Genomic DNA, 17,052 nt, shown 5'->3' with positions numbered 1-17,052 from the left:
AGTTTTATTGAGTACAAAATGAAGTTATGCTGAACCTGTATGAAACTCCAGTTAGGCACCAAACAAAACCTTGCATCCAACTTTAGCCACCACGTTTTGGGAAAGATGTCAATCTCCTTGGGTGGGCACAGAGGAAATTTTTACACAAGTGGATGCAGGAATGGGGGTTAGGGATGGCTTTGTTCGAAGATCAGATTGGAAGTGTTAGCATTGTTCTGCTGGAAGCAAAGGAGATTGGAGGGACACTTGATGAAGGTGTTATAAGCTTATGATAGACTTTGGTGAGGCAAGTATGGAAAATCTCTACCCATTAACTGATTGTGTCCCCTAGTTCTTTCACAGTTTTCAGATTTTGAGCAAATGACAGAGAGGAAATTTGAGGAGAAACATCGGGACACAGTGAGTGGAAACATGGAAATTCCAGCTCACCAGGGTTGGTGCAAGTGAAAATCATCAATGATTTCAAAAGGAAGCAGACTAGCCACTTAAAGGAATACATCTGTAGAGCTGCAGGGATTGGGCTATTAGATTAGCCTTCTTGTAAGGTATAAATTTTTTGGTGTAACACTTCGGACTCAGAATAAATCATTCTTTTAATTTTGATTTAGATTCCTGATTTTATTTTCAAATGCTGCTGCAGTCATTATTCTGTGCCATAAAAGTATCACAATAAATCCTTTGCTCTTTCACATAACTACATAATAATGAATACTTTCTGAGTAGTATGTCTTTACTACATCTAATCTTCAGTCAAGTGACTAGAAATGATCTTTGCTTCTTCTTTGTATTCACAGATGAACAGACCGATCCAGGTGAAGCCGGCGGACAGTGAGAGCAGAGGAGGTAGTTGTCTTTATTGCTCCAAGTCTGGTGCTGACTTTATTTTATTCATTGTTGCTCAGTTTCTGAGGCAAGGATGCATTAAATCAAATATTCAATTGAGGGCCATTGTGTTTTCTCTTCTATAAGTACACCTGCCCTCAGTTTTAGCATGTTTATGCTGTTCTCCATGTAAAGGCGGTGTCCACTTATTCCAAATCTATTTGTTATTTTCAGTCAGTTCTGCGTGTTGAAAACTCAGTTAACTTAACTAGTGATCGCAGCATATTTGGATAGATTTAGAACTTTAGTAAATGGATTACTCGAGTTGTGAAGAATAATACATCGAGAGAAATGCAAACAAAGAGATAAAGAAAGTTATAATCTCAGAAGCCGTATTTGTGCAAATCCTAAAGCACATCACTATCGTTAAGTTCTCTGGCGATTTTATTAAATATTTTAAAAAGACAGCATGAAATGTGCCCCTCACAGCAGTACTCTGTAAAGACATTGAAGGAGTTACATTAAATATATAGGTGGACATTTACTGACCAAAACTGGCTTTGTTGAAGAAAATGGCTTGAAGGCATTTTTCAAAACATTTCAAGACATCAGGATAGCAATACATATTTGTAAATCTGGTAGCTTGTGGTAACATCTTGCATAATTATTTCATTAAAGGCTCATGCCTTGATTGCTCTGAACAATTTCATGGTATCTCCATGTGCTTTGGAGCTGAATATTTGTTCTAAGCACTAAAATGAAAATAAGAATTTTCTTGGAGAATTTAAATGCTGGAAAATCTTTAAGTTCTCATAGCAGTTATTGTCACTGAAGAGATTGTATGTATTGCTTTTCCAGATCATCTAGAGGTCTGAACCTTCATTTGTTTCTCCTATTTTCCATTTGGTTAAATTTCTTGATTGCCCTAACATAGTGCTTAATAAAGGAGTTCAAGAACAACAGCCGTGTAGTTTCAATCCTCTTTCACAAATTTATTTCCAGTCTGTCTTCCTGATTTGTAGCATGCGTCAGGGTTTAGATTTTCAATTCCTACATCAAGTGACAAAGAGCTTTTAAAGTGTCTCCTTTGAGTAACTAACTACTAAGAATTTTGTATGTTTCAAAGTTAGCATGTGATATGTATCATAGTCTCAGTATGCTAAATGGCAACAGGATTTTTGTTTCCTACTGCACTACAGTAGCAGGAAAATTGTATCTTCTTCATTATGTCATCTTTTCCTGCCAGCTGATTGAATAATGATGATATTGGTCTAATATCAGAGTCATAATAAATTGCTTTGCTTTACAAGATGTGGAGGAGCTGGTGTTGGACTGGGGTGGACAAAATTAAAAATCACACAACACCAGGTTATAGTCCAGCAGGTTTATTTGGAAGTACTAGCTTTCGGAACGCTGCACCTTAATGAAGGAGCAACACTCCGAAAGCTAGTATTTCCAAATAAACCTGCTAGACTATAACCTGGTGATCTGCGATTTTTAACTTTGTTTTTCAAGTGTTACTGGGCACCAGTAATCCTGTTCATAATTGTTATCATACAACTTTATGAAATTTGAAATATTGCAATTTATATATGTAATATCCTTAATAAAAAAAATCAAGTTCCAAAATTTACTGAGTTGGTTAAGAGAGCAATTGGATTGTCCATTGTGAAGGAGAGTTTTAAGACAGAGGAGCTCTGCACTTTGTTCAAATATTGGAACAGATAGTTACTGGGATCACTGGGAAAGTCTTCCATAGCTTCCCAATGTAGTGATTGTAATGAGGTCAGCCAGGTGAACCTCATAGAAAATGTGTTCCATGATTGGGGGTATTAATCTGCTCCCATCAGCAAGCCCTAGCTGACAGATAATACGAGGAGCGTCAGACGTTCTGACAGTCTGAGAGCTGACTCTGAGGGAGCTGGACCCATGTCAAGGGCTTTCCACATGCAAACAAAGGGTGACTTGGTGATGGGGTACCATTCTCTGTGTAGTGATTTCATCCATTATCTTCTCAAGGTTTTGAGCATATTCTGCAACATAATTCCCTGGTCACTCTTGGGCTTCCATTCAGTATGATTCTTGCACTGCATATGATTCAGCTCTAAAACAGTCCTCCCAACAGAGGGAGGATAGATAATTAATCTTTTAAAATCTCAATTGTCCAATAATGACCACAAATCTCCAACTGTAGTCAAAAAAAGTTTGTTTTTGGTCTGCTAATGGTCATTGCCTTGGAGCCACTTTGATTTCCCAGTTGTCCTTTGGGGTAAGTGCATGCAGGATTATAGGCTGCCTGCCCCAATAAGGAAATGACAATAGAATGGAATTCTATTCAAATATCACAGTTCTGTTTAGGTGTATTGCTTGTATATCTCGAGCAGACGGAGCTAATATTTACTTCTTAATTTTACCCTGTATACTAGGAATCTGTGTAGTTCATATCAATGAAATCCTCTTTAGCAATAGTTTGTAACAAAATTCTCAACAAACAACGGTTACTTTTTAATCAGAATGTCTTTAACAACCTGAATGTATTCTATGTTTACATATGTGCAATGCACCATTTGCGCAGAACAGGTTAGAAGTATGAACAGTAAAAAGAAACGCCTCATTGATCACTCTGCTTAATATTTAAAAAATAATATAATGGACATGATACTGTGCCCCAATTGCTGAAAAGCCAGATCCTATTTTCTGAACAGTCCAAAGGCCAGTGTTCCAGGGTAGGACAAAGAATATACTTCAGAAATGTTCTGAAGCCCTCCTTGAAGTGCAGCTACATTCCCATTGATGATGGGAAGGAGCTTGCTACTAATAATTCAAAATGGTGTCCATATAGCTGTATCATTCTTTGAGTCCAAATATCTTCATGGTGAGGCATAGCAATGGCAGAGAAGGAAGGAAAGGAAGCAAATGGTGAACTCCAGATCGTGGGATATTTTGCCCCATGTCCCAGAGTTCTACAGGTTATGAATCTGCCTGTTCAGTATTATGAAGACCCATGGCAGTAACTCGCAAATCCTGAGTAGACATCATCCTCCGAATTGACGCAAAACTGACAACAATCAGACGATACAAAGTTTTGATTATATTTTGAAATGATTATAAATTGTAGGAAGAAAAAAAATGAGAGGAATAATTTCCAGACTATCAAATCCTCTGAAATGAGCAGAAATGCAAGACAATGGACGTGGAGTTGGCTCTGATTAACTTGGGAAACCTTGTGAAAAGTTTTAACTTAAAACTAAGTAAAAACTATAAAGTTATGGAAGTACATTTCCAACGTATCGCAAAGATGTTGTGAAACTTGAAAGAGTTCAGAAAAGATTTACAAGGATTAGATTAGATTCCCTATAGTGTGGAACAGCCCCTTCAGCCCAACAAGTCCACACCAACCCTCTGAAGAGTAACCCACCCCCTCTGACTAATGCACCTAACACTATGGCCAATTCACCTTACCTGCACATCTTTGGACTGTGGGAGGAAACCAGAGCACTCGAAGGAAACGCACGCAGACATTGGGAGAATGTTCAAACTCCACACAGAAAGTTGCCCAAGGTTGGAATTGAATCTGGCACCTTGGTGCTGTACACTCCTATGACTCTATGACTCTATAAGATGTTGAACAATGATTCTGTGGACTTCACTAGAAAGAAAGTTGACACAGTAAAACATCAGCTGCGAATTCATCATTACCCTGTTTCTCAGAGTTGGAATTTCACCCCCAGTGGGTCATAATCACCACACAATTAGATTATAGGTAGCAAATAAAATGCTTGAATAGTTGGAGTTCAGATGGAACAATAAGGGAAAGAGTGAAGGAACATTGACCACATTGGTAAATGTATATTTGATAAAATAGGGTGGTGGAAGGAGAATGGTTATACGTGCTTTGTTTTTGAGAATTGATTTAATCACAGCAGTTATTTTCTGTGGTATAGCATCCTGTGGGTCATTAACCGGTAATGATGATATCCTTATAACTTCTTAGTCTTTACTCTGTACTTCAGTGCTACTTTGAACTGCCATTACCAGAGATCCCATTTTACAAAGACCATTATATATTAGCAAAACTTACGAGTAACTCAAAGAGTAAAAAGCCATCACTTTATATCTTTTATGGCATCATCCCAGGCAATTGATTGCATTGCAGGCTTTATTACCTTGGTCAAAAGATTCAGTGTTTTCAACATAATTAGTAATGAATGAAGGCACATAATAGGCAGTTGTATCAACTATGACACAGTGCAATGGTCACTTAAAGCCTTTCAAAGTGGAAGAAGGTTAGACTATATATGGCATGTATGTCTGGAGCCATCATAATGAGACAATTGTACATACATTTTTGATAGATTATGCATTTTAGATATTGACTGGCTGGTAAGCATTAGGTCCAGCAGGATCTGGCATCTCAAAAATGTTATTAGAATTTGAGAATGTTAGGAAGAGTTAATTGAGTTAGAAGTATGTGTCTTCTATGCAGGACTGTGATTCAACGCTTTGTCCATCAACGACACCACAGCTATTGGCTCATGGACACATTTTCCCACTGAGCTTTCAGCCCACTCAGTTGATTTTCTTTTTGACTTTTCCCAGCATCATCCTTGTCTCATGTCGACCTTAGTTTTAACATCAGCCAAAGTGTTGCTTGCACATGTGAACAGGTGGTTGACACACCCATCAGCACAACCTGTTTTCTCTGTTTCATGGTTAATGGTCAATTACTGGACTTTAGGATTTCTTTTGTCATTTGAAAAAAATTGAAATGTGCATCCACATTATGTCAAGACTTTTCAACAAAATGCTTTGCCCATTTTGCAGCAATTTCTCCAAATGTTCCCATCTATTTTACATACCCACAACAGCTCTTGGCAGCATCAGCTGTTGACACGTGACTGACTTAGCTGCTGTAGAGAACCCCCAGCATCATACTCAATATGGGAAACAAAATGGTGCTTCTACTACAATAACACCAGTTGCAGATGCTTTGGTGGATTCAGCCCTTTTCTAGATTAGATAAGTGCAAAACCTATCACTCCTCCTTCATGCCCAAACCCAACAGTTTTAGTCAAGGTTGTTCAGAAAGGATTGAAGTTGCTTCCTTTATGAAACACAGCTGCTTTGAACAGTGACATGTTCCCAATATAAGTATGGAACTTGTTGGATTATGCACCATAACCATTGAATGAAATTGATTTTAATCACCATTTTTAATTTATCAAAAATAATTACTGATGTGATCAAAAATCATATAACATGCAATAACTTTTGAAATTAAGGAACTACGGGCTAAACCCTGAGACTGAGTCATGCTAAGTTTCCAGAGAGATTTCTGTTGTGAGGCTAAGTGAGTTTTCTCATCGTATCTTATCAAGTTCACTTCATACCTATCCCCCTCCTCAAGTGTTTCTTATGTTCAATTGCAGTTCCATCTTATCATGCAGCATTCCCAGTGGCCTGTCAGTGGTTATCCCTGAAATTGCCAGCATCTCTTTCACCTACACCATCTTCAAAAGCCTGGTGTGCGTCTGGATAAGCATTATCCACCGGAGCTGCCCTGCAAGGTTCCTGACCTTTGTCCTGGGCAAGGCAGATGAGGGGAGATCGGTACCCCAGAGGTGCTGATGAAAAAATTCATAGATTACCAACATCTTGAGGGTTACTATTGACAAGAAACTGAACTGAACTATAGAACATAGAACATTACAGCGCAGTACAGGCCCTTCGGCCCTCATTGTTGCGCCGACCAGTCATACCAATCTGAAGCCCATCTAACCTAGACTATTCATATATGTCCATATGCTTGTCTAATAACAACTTAAATGCACTTAACGTTGGCGAATCTACTACAATTGCAGGCAAAGCATTCCATACCCTGACTATTCTGAGTAATGAAACTACCTCTGACATCTGTCCTGTATCTATCACCCCTCAATTTAAAGCTATGCCCCCTCGTGCTCGCTGTCACCATACTTGGAAAAAGGCTCTCCCTGCCACCTTATCTAACCCTCTGATTATCTTATATGTCTATTAATTCACCTCTTAACCTTCTTCTGTCCGACGAAAACAGTCTCAAGTCCCTCAGCCTTTCCTCGTAAGACCTCCCCTCCATACCAGGTAACATCCTAGTAAATCTTCTCTGCACCCTTTCCAAAGCTTCCACATCCTTCTTATAATGCAGTGACCAGAACTGAACACAATACTCCAAGTGTGGCTGCACCAGGGTTTTGTACAGCTGTGGCATAACCTCATAGTTCCGGAACTCGAACCCTCTATTAATAAAAGCTAAAACACTGTATGCCTTCTTAACAACCCTGTCAACCTGAGTGGCAACTTTCAAGGATCTGTGTACCTGGACACCGAGATCTCTCTGCTCATCTACACTACCAAGAATCTTACCATTAGCCCAGTACTTTGCATTCCGGTTACGCCGACCAAAATGAATCATCTCACACTTGTCCGCATTAAACTCCATTTGCCACCTCTCAGCCCAGCTCTGTAGCTTATCTATGTCTCTCTGTAACCTACTACATCCTTCGTCACTATCCACAACTCCACCGATCTTAGTGTCATCTGCAAATTTACTAACCCACCCTTCTAAGCCCTCATCCAGGTCATTTATAAAAATGACGAACAGCAGTGGACCCAACACCGCCCCTTGCGGTACACCACTAGTAACTGGACTCCAGGATGAACATTTCCCATCAACCACCACCCTGTCTTCTTTCAGCAAGCCAATTACTGATCCAAACTGCTATTTCTCCCACAATCCCATTCCTCCGCATTTTGTACAATAGCCTACTGTGGGGAACCTTATCGAACACCTTGCTGAAATCCATATACACCACATCAACCGGTTTACTCTCATCTACCTGTTTGGTCACCTCCTCAAAGAAGAAATACAGTAGCCACAAAAGCAGGTCAAAAGCTAGGATACTGCAGCAAGTAACTCATCTCCTGACTTCCTAAAGTCTGCCCACCATCTACAAGGCAAAAACCAGGTTGTGATTTCCTGGATGAGTGCACCCCCTGTGGGCGGCACGGTGGCACAGTGGTTAGCACTGCTGCCTCACAGCGCCTGAGACCCGGGTTCAATTCCCGCCTCAGGCGACTGACTGTGTGGAGTTTGCACGTTCTCCCCGTGTCTGCGTGGGTTTCCTCCGGGTGCTCCGGTTTCCTCCCACAGTCCAAAAGATGTGCAGGGTCAGGTGAATTGGCCATGCTAAAAATTGCCCGTAGTGTTAGGTAAGGGGTAAATGTAGGGGTATGGGTGGGTTTCGCTTCGGCGGGTCGGTGTGGACTTGTTGGGCCGAAGGGCCTGTTTCCACACTGTAATGTAATCTAATCTAAAATACTCAAGAAGCCTGACACCATCCAGGACAAAGCAGCCCACTTGATTGGCACCACGTCCACAGCTGTCCACTCCATCTACCACTGATGCTCAATAGCAGCAGTTTGTACTTTCTACAAGATGCACTGCAGAAATTCATCAAAGATCCTTAGACGGCACCTTCCAAACCCACCATCACTTCCATCTAGAAAGACATAGACAGCAGATATATGGGAATACAATGACTTGCACATTCCCCACAGCCTGACTTGGAAACGTATCATTGTTCCTTCACTGGTTGCTGTCAAAGTCCTGGACATCTAAACCACAGGGCCTTCTGGGTCAACTTACAGCATTTGAACTGCAGCGATTCATGAATGCAGCTCGCCACAACCTTCTCAAGGGCAACCAAGGACAGGGATTAAATGCTGGCCAGCCAGCAAAATCCACACCCCACAAATGAATAAAAAAAGACTTAGGATGAGTGGTGAGTTGCCTATCATCCCTCTCATTTCATCTGGAGAGCATCCTTACTCTTTCTGCTCCAAGTGGCTGACTGACTATTTCCAAGCCTTTAGACTAAGCTTGTTGGCTGCCCTTGATTTACTGTGACTGAGAAAGGGCCATGTTTCCCTTGAGTTGACTCATACCTGCTGACAACCATTACAACTTCCTGGTTTTGTGTCTGTGTTAAATGACAAGGTAAGACATCTTCCTTCCCACCTATCCGCTCCACCTTCCTCTCTGACCTATCACCATTAACCCCTCCTCCATCTACCTATGACACTCTCAGCTGCAACTGCCTCCCCCCCCCCCCAATTTATCTCACCACCCCCTCAGCTCATGGCCTCATTCTCAATGAAGGGCTTTTTGCCCGAAACTTTGATTCTCCTGCTTCTGCTGTGCTTTTCCAGCACCACACTCAAGACTCAAGTAATATCAACTTGGTATCTCTGCCTGCGGGGGCAAAGTTCAAAAATGCAAAGCATGGTTGCTGTAAACATCCAGGTAAGCTCAGAGTAGTGTGCCATATGACAACAAACAAAGAGATGTGGCGTGATCCAGTCCATGAACTGGGTACATATCCCTGAGTGCACAGTGTGCTTACTGCCTCATTACAATGATAGTTGCAGTGCAGCTGAAGTACAGAACTGTACAATAAGTGGATCAGAGATGGATCATGAGGGTTTTCAGAGGCTAGCACACTGTCAGATGTCAGTGTCTGTGGTTGATGTCCATGAAATGTGCAATGGGATGTTAGTGCTTAGTGTCCAACACAAAGGTCTTTGGAGCAAATAGTCAGCTGGATTTGCCAGTATCCTCTCAGGTTGCCATGGCAAGTCTTCTCCATGTCTAATTCTTTTGGAGAGTTTAGTGAGATAGAAAGCTAAATATTAGTGAGATGAATTTAAGCCATTAACAAAGTGTTTAATAAACAATAATCCCCATAATTTGAAACTCGCCATTACCTAGTGAGAAACTCAAAATATGTTGCTTGTGAACAACACAGAAAATGGAGCCAAATGCTCCTGGAATCAAGAAAGGCTTTGCTGGTTTTCTGCACTACATTTTAATTCCATGTCTTATTTTGACTTTACCATAAGTAAGTTAAACAAAAAAAAACTGCAATCTCTACTTTGAACATCATTTTAATACAAAATCATAAATTGAATGACATCACCTGCCCAGCATCAAAGTACAGTCAAATAAAACCCATTTCAGAATCAAAGCTACAGTGCTGCAGCTCTCTCTATGCCCCATGTTGACTTCAAGCATGACTCAGTCCCAGTGTACCCTGTAGAGTTTCGTGTTAATGGTAATTGTTAAATAATCAATTGCAAATTAACCTATTGGCAAATTATCAATAGGTTATAAAGACTCTGAAGCTCAATACTATTGTCAAGTTAGTTTGGAAATGAGAGGGAGGCTGTTTCTCCTTAAAAGAGTTCAAATTTAAGGAGTCCATGTATTTATTGTGTGCATAAATTTTGGAGCTATGCCTTGCACTTAGTCCACTTTGGGTTCATAAGTTGAATACGCACACTAATCATAGTATTTCAGTTTTGAGCATATTCTTATCACTTTGCCTGGTTGCATTGTAATTCTGCGAGATCCTGAACATGAAACCATCGTCTCACTTGTCATTTTGGCAATTCTATAACCATATTTTTATCAAGCACACCAGTCATATTCTCTAGCAGTTTTACAAATTTCTCTCACATTTCAAAAGGAGAACTTTAGGTACGAAAGGTATGCATGGTTTGCCAAACATCGGCCCCTCCAGTGATGAGATGATTGCAGGTCTTGCTTGATCTGTCTACATACAAGAGCAGGTCAGAGGCTAGGAATACTGCAGCAAGTAACTCACCACCGGACTCCCCAAAGTCTGTCCACCATCTACAAGATACAAGTCAAGAGATGGAATACTCCACACTTGTCTGGATGAGTGCAGCTCCAACAACAGTCAAGAAGTTTGATATCATTCAGCACAAAGCAGCTGGCTTGACTGGCCCCACATCCACAAACATCCACTTCCTCCAACACTGATGTTCAGGAGAACCCAAATGTATTCTCTCCAAGATGCACTGTAGAAATTTACCAAAGATCCTTAGATAGCACCTTCCAAAATCAAAACCACTTCCATTTAAAGAATAAGGGTGGCAGATACATGGAACACCATCACCTGCAAGTTCCCCTCAAAGCCACACACTATCTTGACTTTGAAATATGTTGCCATTCCTTCACTGTCATTGGGTCAAAATCCTGGAATTCTCTCCCTAAGGGCATTGTGGATCAATGCATAGACTGCATCAAATCAAAAGGCAGCTCACCACCGCCTCTTCAAGGGCAACTGGAGACAGGCAATAAATACTGGCCAACCAGCCACACCCATGTCCCATGAGTACTTTTTTTTAAATTGAGATTACAATTTTAAGTGTGGAAATCATACACTCAGCTGGACTATTGGAGCTGGGAGCAGAAGTAGTGTCTTGAAATGGCATTCCAATAAATTGCAGATCATTATCCATTACGATCTCCTTAGAGCATTGAATCAACTGAAAATGGACATTTGCATGTATGCAATAGTTGTGCTTGATTATTGTGCAGTTAATGAATGATGAGGTACTTTGTAACAAACAAAATAGTCAATGATGGTGACGTAGTCATTTCCATGGACATGATAAAGGAGGTGATTTTGGAATGAGGATGGGCAGGAACTTCATGCGGATCTTTGGTTCTTTACCCTGACTTGGCATCCAGTTTTGGCATGCCTCATAATTCTTAACAATGATTTCAATATCACTGCTGCTACCTGACCAAAATATTGGTTCTCTGGAGAGTATTCTATCCAATCCATACTATTTGGGAATGATGGAATTGTTGAAGAATATCAGGTCACAAAGATTCTGCTATGATGACCTGCCTTCCTTTAAAAAAACTCCTCAGGAGATGCCCAGCTCATCCAAAAAAAACTAATATGGTATTCACAGGCATGCCAAATCAAATCAGATCATCCTTTCAAGAGTTTTTCCATTGTTTCTGTAGTGTGGAATTTTGTGCTCGGTTTTCTCAAGTGCTGACATTTGTACTTAATGTAAAATATTAGGCCAATTTGGAGAACATCTTCAAGTTCAATATCAGTGAACTCAACTTGCAGATTCAAGTTTATATCTTCTATTTCCATTGGGTTGGATGCCCTGCAAAATGCACTTGAAGTGATCGTCAGGTTCTCTGGCATGTACCTCATCACACAGTCATGATCCTGGATCTTTATCAGCAGCTGCTGGATGCTTTGGGTTGCCCTCGATGGTGGTTTTCAGTCAATCATTTGCCATATCTTGTGTTCTATTTCAACAACAAAATTCTTTTGCCTAACAAATAAGCAGGAAAATACATAACTACACAAAACTAAAGTTCATGTTTCCTGTTAAATGTTTTAATAGTTCAACTGCACTGCAGAGTTCTAGAAGTAAATGCATTTGGTTTATACTTTGCAGTTCGCATGCTGCAGGACCTTAGATGTATCTATCTCCAGGATTGCAAGTTTGATGCTTCTGATAGTGATTGTTTCAGTGCTTTTAAGAGCTCCAGTGGCCCTTAAGTTATTGGAAAGATGTATCCTTTCTCAATAATTCCCTTAGTAATGAAGACTTTTGAATGAAAGTGGAAATGCATGGAAACAAGAAATTCAGGAGACTTGTTGAATACATGGTCTTTGTCTCGAGGAGTTGCCACGGCTTTAAGATGTCAAATTAAGTTAGATCAGGATGTACATGCACACTGGAATAAATAGAGTTGATAAGATTGATCTCTGACACATTGATTGTAACTGTTAAGCATCATTCCTTCATTACCTGTATGTTGCTTGAATGAATGCAGATTGAAGTTATGTTCTCACTTTATTCTTCTCACCACAGCAAAGTAGGTATTTTGTGAGGGCACTGAGTCAAAGCTGCATTTAGCCAAAATAGATCATATTTTATATTGAACAGTTACTAGGTTCCAGTCAGAACTAAAGAATATGCAGACTCACTGATTGCTGCACCCAATGGAGATGTTTTTATTCTGAAGTTTTGCACTCTGTAAAAGCTAGAAACAAGCCTGAACAACCTGACTGATGACTCTACAGTGCTCATATGACTGCCCCAACATAAAATATGCCACCTGTAATAGATAACAGACCAAGACAGACTGTCAAAAATTCATCCTTTTTTAATCCATATTATTGAGCTACACCAGTCTACATGCTCTGGTAACCATTTAATAATTCAATTTCACTCTATCCTATCTAGATTGACCCTCATTTAGGAGATAGCTCCACACAGCTCACAAACAAATCAAGAGCTGGAGGAGAAAGGAAGAAAAGCAAAATAAACTGCAAGCTCTACATCATCAATCTTTTCAAAATATCTTTCGTACAGATGAAAATATGGAGCAAATCACATGTAAAACAGATCAGGCTCAACAAGAGTTTGTCTCATGCACTTTAATACTGCCAACCATGATGTTGTACCCGCAGATTAACTTACTAGCTGACTCTTCGAGGACAATAGGCCCATCAGCATGATGTTATCCCATTGCCGCCACTACGTCATATGAATTATAATAATCTAATAATAAATCACTTGCTGGTGATTGAATAATTTTGTGGGTTAGCTAATCTAAAATAATACAACATGTTACATTAAGGAAGCAGAGATTACAGCAAAAGCAACTGATTTGCATACATAAAGCAAACTAACTGCTAGATTCTCAATATTGTATGAACACAATTCATGGAGTTGTTAATGGTAAACTCTCTTAAAGACAAGGAACACACAGCAGAGATTCATGCAAATAGAAATCTTTGTAATTTTTTATAACCTGCAGTATTTGACGATACTTCAGCCTATATAATGTCCCTCATAATGTGAAAAGTTTCCATCCAACTCTCATTCTTTATTTGTTGTTCTGAACTTCAGGAGCACCATTTAGATCCTTTAACATGTCCTTAATAAAGGTGATACTTGACTGTTAGGCAACAGGCAAATTGTAGATTAAAACTCAAGGTGACATCACTGATATTAGAAATGAGCATTGCACTCTCTCCTACTGAACAAAACATTAATGCATCTGCTTCTCTTTAGTTATGAAGTAATCTGTTATTCCATGCTTCATTAACTTCTGATAAATGGAGGATTGAAAAAAATATTTCTTTCAACTGACAGTAGATAAATGACAGCCAGCATGAAGCCTTGTATGTTAGCTGGGAACCACTGACCCATGCAGATTATATGGCTATATATGGCATGTTACTAGATGAGGAAAAGCCTTATTTTGAATGTACATAAAAATTGTAGTTATTGGAGCCTATTGGAAAAAATATAGTATTCTACAACTCATCACTTAATTGCAATTAAACAGAAAAGATGGAAAAGCCTTTCGAAAATTGTTCTAGTCTGAATTATCAAATACTCATAAAACTACAGTTGGTTTGCCAAGAAATATGCTCCAGTTGTACAAACTATAGACAGTAAAAGCAAATTCGATGGACTTTGTGCTTCAATCTGTTTATTTATCCATCAAACAATTCAGAGAGAAATAAACTAGAAAGTAAAAAATAAAGATCTACATTTGCAACAAAGTGGCTGGATAATGTATTTCCAGCTGCTTGTTAATATTAATAAGAAAGTAAGAAGTCTACTTCATACAACAAACTTTGTTTTCTAACAATAGCAAATTAATAAAAACATGACTCTTGAAAACTGCCTTTACAGTTGTTTTCACTGTATATGACAATATATTATTTGTATTGATAAGTGTAATAAAAGCTGGATAGTTTAGATTACTTACAGTGTGGAAACAGGCCCTTCAGCCCAACAGGTCCACACCGACCCGCCGAAGCATATACCACCCAGACCCATACTCCTACATTTACCCCTTCACCTAACACTGCGGACAATTTAGCATGGTCAATTCGCCTAACCTGCACATTTTTGGATTGTGGGAGGAAACCAGAGCACCCGGAGGAAACCCACGCAGACATGGGGAGAATGTGCAAACTCCACACAGAGAGTCGCCTGAGGCGGGAATTGAACCCGGGTCTCTGGCGCTGTGAGGCAGCAGTGCTAACCACTGTGCCACCGTGTCGCCCACAGTTTCTGACTGAAGGAGGAAGTTGTACTTTAGTGTTGAGAAATTCTGGTGCAATGCAAAATGATTTGCTTGTATAAATATGCAAAGAGAAAAAGGTTAGTAGAGACAAATGTAGGTCCCTTATGATCAGAAGCCAGGGAAACTATAATGAGAAAGAAAGAAATAGTAAAATAACTGAGAATATACTTTGATTGTGTCTCCACAAAAGGGGGTACAAATAACCTCCCAAGGGTCGACAAAGAACAAAGAAAATTTACAGCCCAGGAACAGGCCCTTCGGACCTCCAAGCCTGAACCAATCCAAATGTACTGTCTAAACCTGTTGGCCAACTCCGATGCATCTGTATTCCTCTGCTCCCCACCTACTCATGCATCTGTGCAGACGCATCTTAAATGAATCTACCATGCCTGCTTCTACCACCTTTGCTGGTAACGTGTTCTAAATGCCCACCACCCTCTGGGTGAAGTACTTACCGCGTGTATCCCCCTTAAACTTTCCACCTTTCACCTTGAAAGCATGACCTCTGGTTATTGAGTCCTTCACCCTGGGAAAAAGCTTATCACTATCTATCCTGTCTATACCCTTCATGATTTTGTAAACCTCAGTCAGGTCCCCCCTCAATCTCCTTTTTTCTAATGAAAATAAACCTAACCAACTCAACCTTTCTTCAGAGCTAGCACCTTCCATACCAGGCAACATCCTCGTAAACCTTCTCTGCACCCTCTCCAAAGCGTCCACATCCTTTAGGTAATGTGGCGACCAGAACTGTACACAGTATTCTAAATGCAGCCGAACCAATGTCTTGTACAATTTTAACATGACTTGCCAGCTTTTATACTCAATAACCCGTCCAATGAAGGCAAGCATACTATATGCCTTCTTGACCACTCTATCCACCTGTGCAGCAATCTTCAGGGTACAGTGGACCTGCACTCCTAGATCTCTCTGCCCATCGACTTTTCCCAAGGCTCTTCCATTCATTGTATAAGTTGCTCTAGAATTAGTCTTGCCTAAATGCATCACCTCACATTTGTCTGGATTGAAAACCATCTGCCAAATTTCCACCCAACCTTCCAGTCTATCTATATCCTCCTGTATTCTCTGACAGTCCCTTATGCTTTCTGCTACTCCACCAATCTTTGTGTCATCTGCAAATTTGCTGATCATGCCAACAGTGCCCTCTTCCAGATCATTTATGTATATTACAAACAACAGTGGCCCCAACACTGACTCCTGTGGAACACCACTGGTCACCTTTCTCCATTTCGAGAAACTCCCTTCAACCTCACTACTCTATGTCTCCTGTTACTCAACGGTTCTTTATCCACCTAGCTAGAACACCCTGCACACCATGTGAGAAAGAGAAGTTGAAGTAGATCAGTATTAGTAAGAAAATGGAAAATTAATGACAATTTAAGAGATTTTGATACCCTTCATCTAAGGGTACCAAAGGAAGTGGTCCTGGCGATATCGTGGGCATCTTCAGCATTCTAAAGACTCTGAAACAGTTCCTACAGATTGAAGCATAGCAAATGTAAACCACTATTTAAAAAGTGAGAGAACAAAATAGAAAATTATAAACTAATTAGTCCGGGATCAGTAGTGAGAAAATGGTATAGTCTATTATAAAAGACATGATAACAGAACATCTGGAAACATTAATAGGATTCAACAATGTCAGTATAGATTTGTGAAGGCAAATTATACTTAACAAATCTATTGGATTATTTTGAGGATGTAAGTAGTAGAATAGATAAGGGAGCACCAACTGATCAGAAAATGTTTCTTAAGGTTCCTCATAAGGAGTTAGTGATAGGTGTAAAATGTTGGCATGCATCAAGACTTAGTCAACAGGCAGGAAACAGCGTGGGAATAAATTTTCCCAAGTGGCAGGCGGTCACTAGTGGAGTACTGTGAAGATTAGTGCTTGGCCCACAGCCATTCACAATATATATTATAGACCTGAATGAGGGAAACAAATGAAATATTTCCAAGTTTGATGATGACATAAATTGGACAGAATTGTGCATTTAAAAGGGGGGAGGGGGTAGCTAAATGTGCAGTTATACATTTCAGTATGAAAAACAGAAAGATAATTATTTAAATGGTAATATATTGGAAAGTGTGAATGTACAAAGGAATCTGGGTGTCTTTGTACACCAGTCAATCAAGTGGACAGGTAAGTGCAGCAAGCAATAAGGAAAGCAAATGGCACATTGGCCTTTGTTACAAGACAGTTTGAGTTCAACAGAAAAAATGTC

General features: G+C 39.9%; 1 protein-coding gene across 13 annotated transcripts in view; it reads left to right on the top strand.

Annotated features, from left to right (window-relative positions):
* The window catches only part of celf4 (CUGBP, Elav-like family member 4), a 1,190,565-nt gene that overhangs the window by 527,131 nt on the left and 646,382 nt on the right, over positions 1-17,052 (top strand). For all 13 annotated transcript variants that reach the window (XR_015757959.1, XR_015757956.1, XR_015757958.1 and 10 more), the window contains exon 3: positions 795-843. Coding sequence is in view for 9 of the 13 variants with exons in the window: in XM_087990087.1 (XP_087846213.1) it covers positions 795-843 (49 nt within the window). In the remaining 4 variants the exon portion in view is untranslated. The remainder of the gene's footprint in view (positions 1-794; positions 844-17,052) is intronic.

Source organism: Chiloscyllium plagiosum, unplaced genomic scaffold (assembly GCF_037043375.1).
Source record: "Chiloscyllium plagiosum isolate Xiang-an unplaced genomic scaffold, Cpla_swu_hap1 HiC_scaffold_1, whole genome shotgun sequence".
Classification (NCBI taxonomy): domain Eukaryota; kingdom Metazoa; phylum Chordata; class Chondrichthyes; order Orectolobiformes; family Hemiscylliidae; genus Chiloscyllium; species Chiloscyllium plagiosum.
The sequence above is the reverse complement of the archived record's forward strand: the minus strand, read 5'-3'. Positions and strand labels throughout refer to the sequence as shown.